Below are 1,923 nucleotides of genomic sequence, written 5' to 3' on the forward strand. Positions count from 1 at the left end.
ATAGGATAGGATCATTTCAGGTTCCCTATCCTCAGCTGCCCTTGTTTGACATCTTATGTAAATCTGCCTTGACTCTCTATTTCCAAAGACCCAATAATGACTCATCACAGCACAGACATTCACTTTGATGTCATTGGTCTCTCTGGTGACCTTGTCCCCTTGGAGGGTTGACTACTTCTCAAGAACTCCATCTTTTCTGTTGTCACCATCACCATCCTCAATATAATCTTCATCCCAATCACCATCACTATCTCTATCCAGAGGTCACTGCCTGCAGAACACAAGGCTGAGTTGATCCTGCTGATGCTGGGAAGAATCACCTAGAGGTCATACGGACCCTGCTCTCAAGGAATGGGACATGGTCCCCTGCTCTGGCTTCAGATTCCACTGTGGCTTTCTCCCATCTTCAGCTCTCCATGTTTCCTAGGTTCTCATGGCTTGTTCCTGTTCTGCTCTCCATATCAGACCTCTGTATTGCAGTCCTAGTCCATTCTCTAGGCATTCTGGCCCCTTATTTTAGACTCCAGTTCTCATCTTCTTAAAGCAGTGGCTATCTTAGTTGATCTTGCTCTGCTCAGCCAGAGAAATAGAAACCACTCAACCCTCAGTTCCATAGACTTGATCATGCGTTATTTCCCTTGTAATGGTATGGTCCCCCCACCTTGTGCCCATCCCTATACATGTCATTTCCCCTGAACTCTTAACTGCTTGGTGGAGGGATCACTGAGGCTAGACTGACTGTAGATCCTTGTGGTGCTGCTCAAATTCACGCAACCTCTCTTCTAGATTGTTAGCCACCTCCCGTAGCGCTCCTCCTGACTTTGTCTTTGCACCATTGTGTAAATCTATGGAGTCAGTCACAAGGTTATACACATCAAATGCTAATAGTGAAACATTACCGACTCCTTTTCCAATCCTGGCTAGTCTTGTTCCTCGGGGAATATCGTGTGAGATGAGATTCCTCAACTGCCTAGTACCTCCTCTAAGCGTTGTGAAGTTCCTGATTCTGCCTGTCCCGATGACTTTAATATGATCCCTGAGGATTTTCCAAGCACAGATTAACTCCACACCCTTACTACTAACTTTGAATGTGATCAAAGGCATGATCTTCAAAATTCTGTTCACTATGTCCATGATGGCCTCAACCAGCCTCCTGGCTTCACTTTCATCTGCCATTGTGATGGATTCTTCCACAATGGTAGTGGTGAGACCAGTCGCAGCTGATGCTGCTCCTAGACCTGCCGCTGCGATAACCAGAGACACCCCTCCTGTGAAGGGTGCCAGAACTAATCCAGCGATTGTGGCTGCGATGCTGGTAGACCCGGACACCACATTGGAGATGGTGCAGCCCTTGTGCACCTCGTCAAGATGGTCAGCCAGATCTCGGAGCTTACTGATGTGTTCTTCAAGTTTCCTTTTCAACTCAGGAAATTCTTTCAGAAAATTTTTTTTCTGCTGCCTCTTTTCTGTTTCATCATTTTCATCTGTGGGCTCCCGGGCTAAATGCTGCTTCAGTGCATCACGCAGGGCAGCTTCCTCTTCGCTGTGACAGAGGAGATCAAGTTCGTGAATAAAACAGTTACTTTTTGAATGTTAAAGCCTTGTTCAAACCTCATTTTCATACCGTAGACCCAGCAGGAGTAACGCATCAGAGATCTGTAATCTGTCCTCTACCTGGATCATCTGTTACAGCATAGATGTCCAGGGCCTTAGTCCATAGGGGTCAGTGTGTGAAGTCAGGACACTTGACAAAATTAGAGGCACTGATAAAATGATTTCACTCAAAGTCTAGCCAATGTCATCACTATCTGTGGTAGCCCTGTTGATGAGCGCCGCACATGGACTTAGAGCAATTACTCTTTTAGTCAGAGAACTGTGCGTGTTGTATGGAATTCCCCTTTCCCAAGAGTCTCCTCTCTGTCC

General features: G+C 46.3%; 1 protein-coding gene across 1 annotated transcript; it reads right to left on the bottom strand.

The window, feature by feature from the left end:
- Window positions 1-729: 729 nt before the first annotated feature.
- On the bottom strand, window positions 730-1,683 carry LOC102002293 (apolipoprotein L3-like). The gene is made up of 2 exons (XM_026782688.1): window positions 1,625-1,683; window positions 730-1,543 (listed from the first exon to the last, which is right to left on the bottom strand). The coding sequence occupies exons 1-2, from the start codon at window positions 1,681-1,683 to the stop codon at window positions 730-732; spliced, it is 873 nt and encodes a 290-aa protein (XP_026638489.1).
- Between the last annotated feature and the right edge of the window lie 240 nt (window positions 1,684-1,923).

This window comes from Microtus ochrogaster, chromosome 15 (assembly GCF_000317375.1).
Source record: "Microtus ochrogaster isolate Prairie Vole_2 chromosome 15, MicOch1.0, whole genome shotgun sequence".
In the NCBI taxonomy this organism is placed as follows: Eukaryota; Metazoa; Chordata; class Mammalia; order Rodentia; family Cricetidae; genus Microtus; species Microtus ochrogaster.

Bases quoted from the DNA above. Each gene is read 5' to 3' on its own strand.
- LOC102002293 (XM_026782688.1), bottom strand. From the start codon at position 1,683: ATGATCCAGGTAGAGGACAGATTACAGATCTCTGATGCGTTACTCCTG. The intron at 1,544-1,624 runs GTATGAAAATGA...CCTCTGTCACAG, and splicing joins TTACTCCTGCTGGGTCTACG to CGAAGAGGAAGCTGCCCTGC.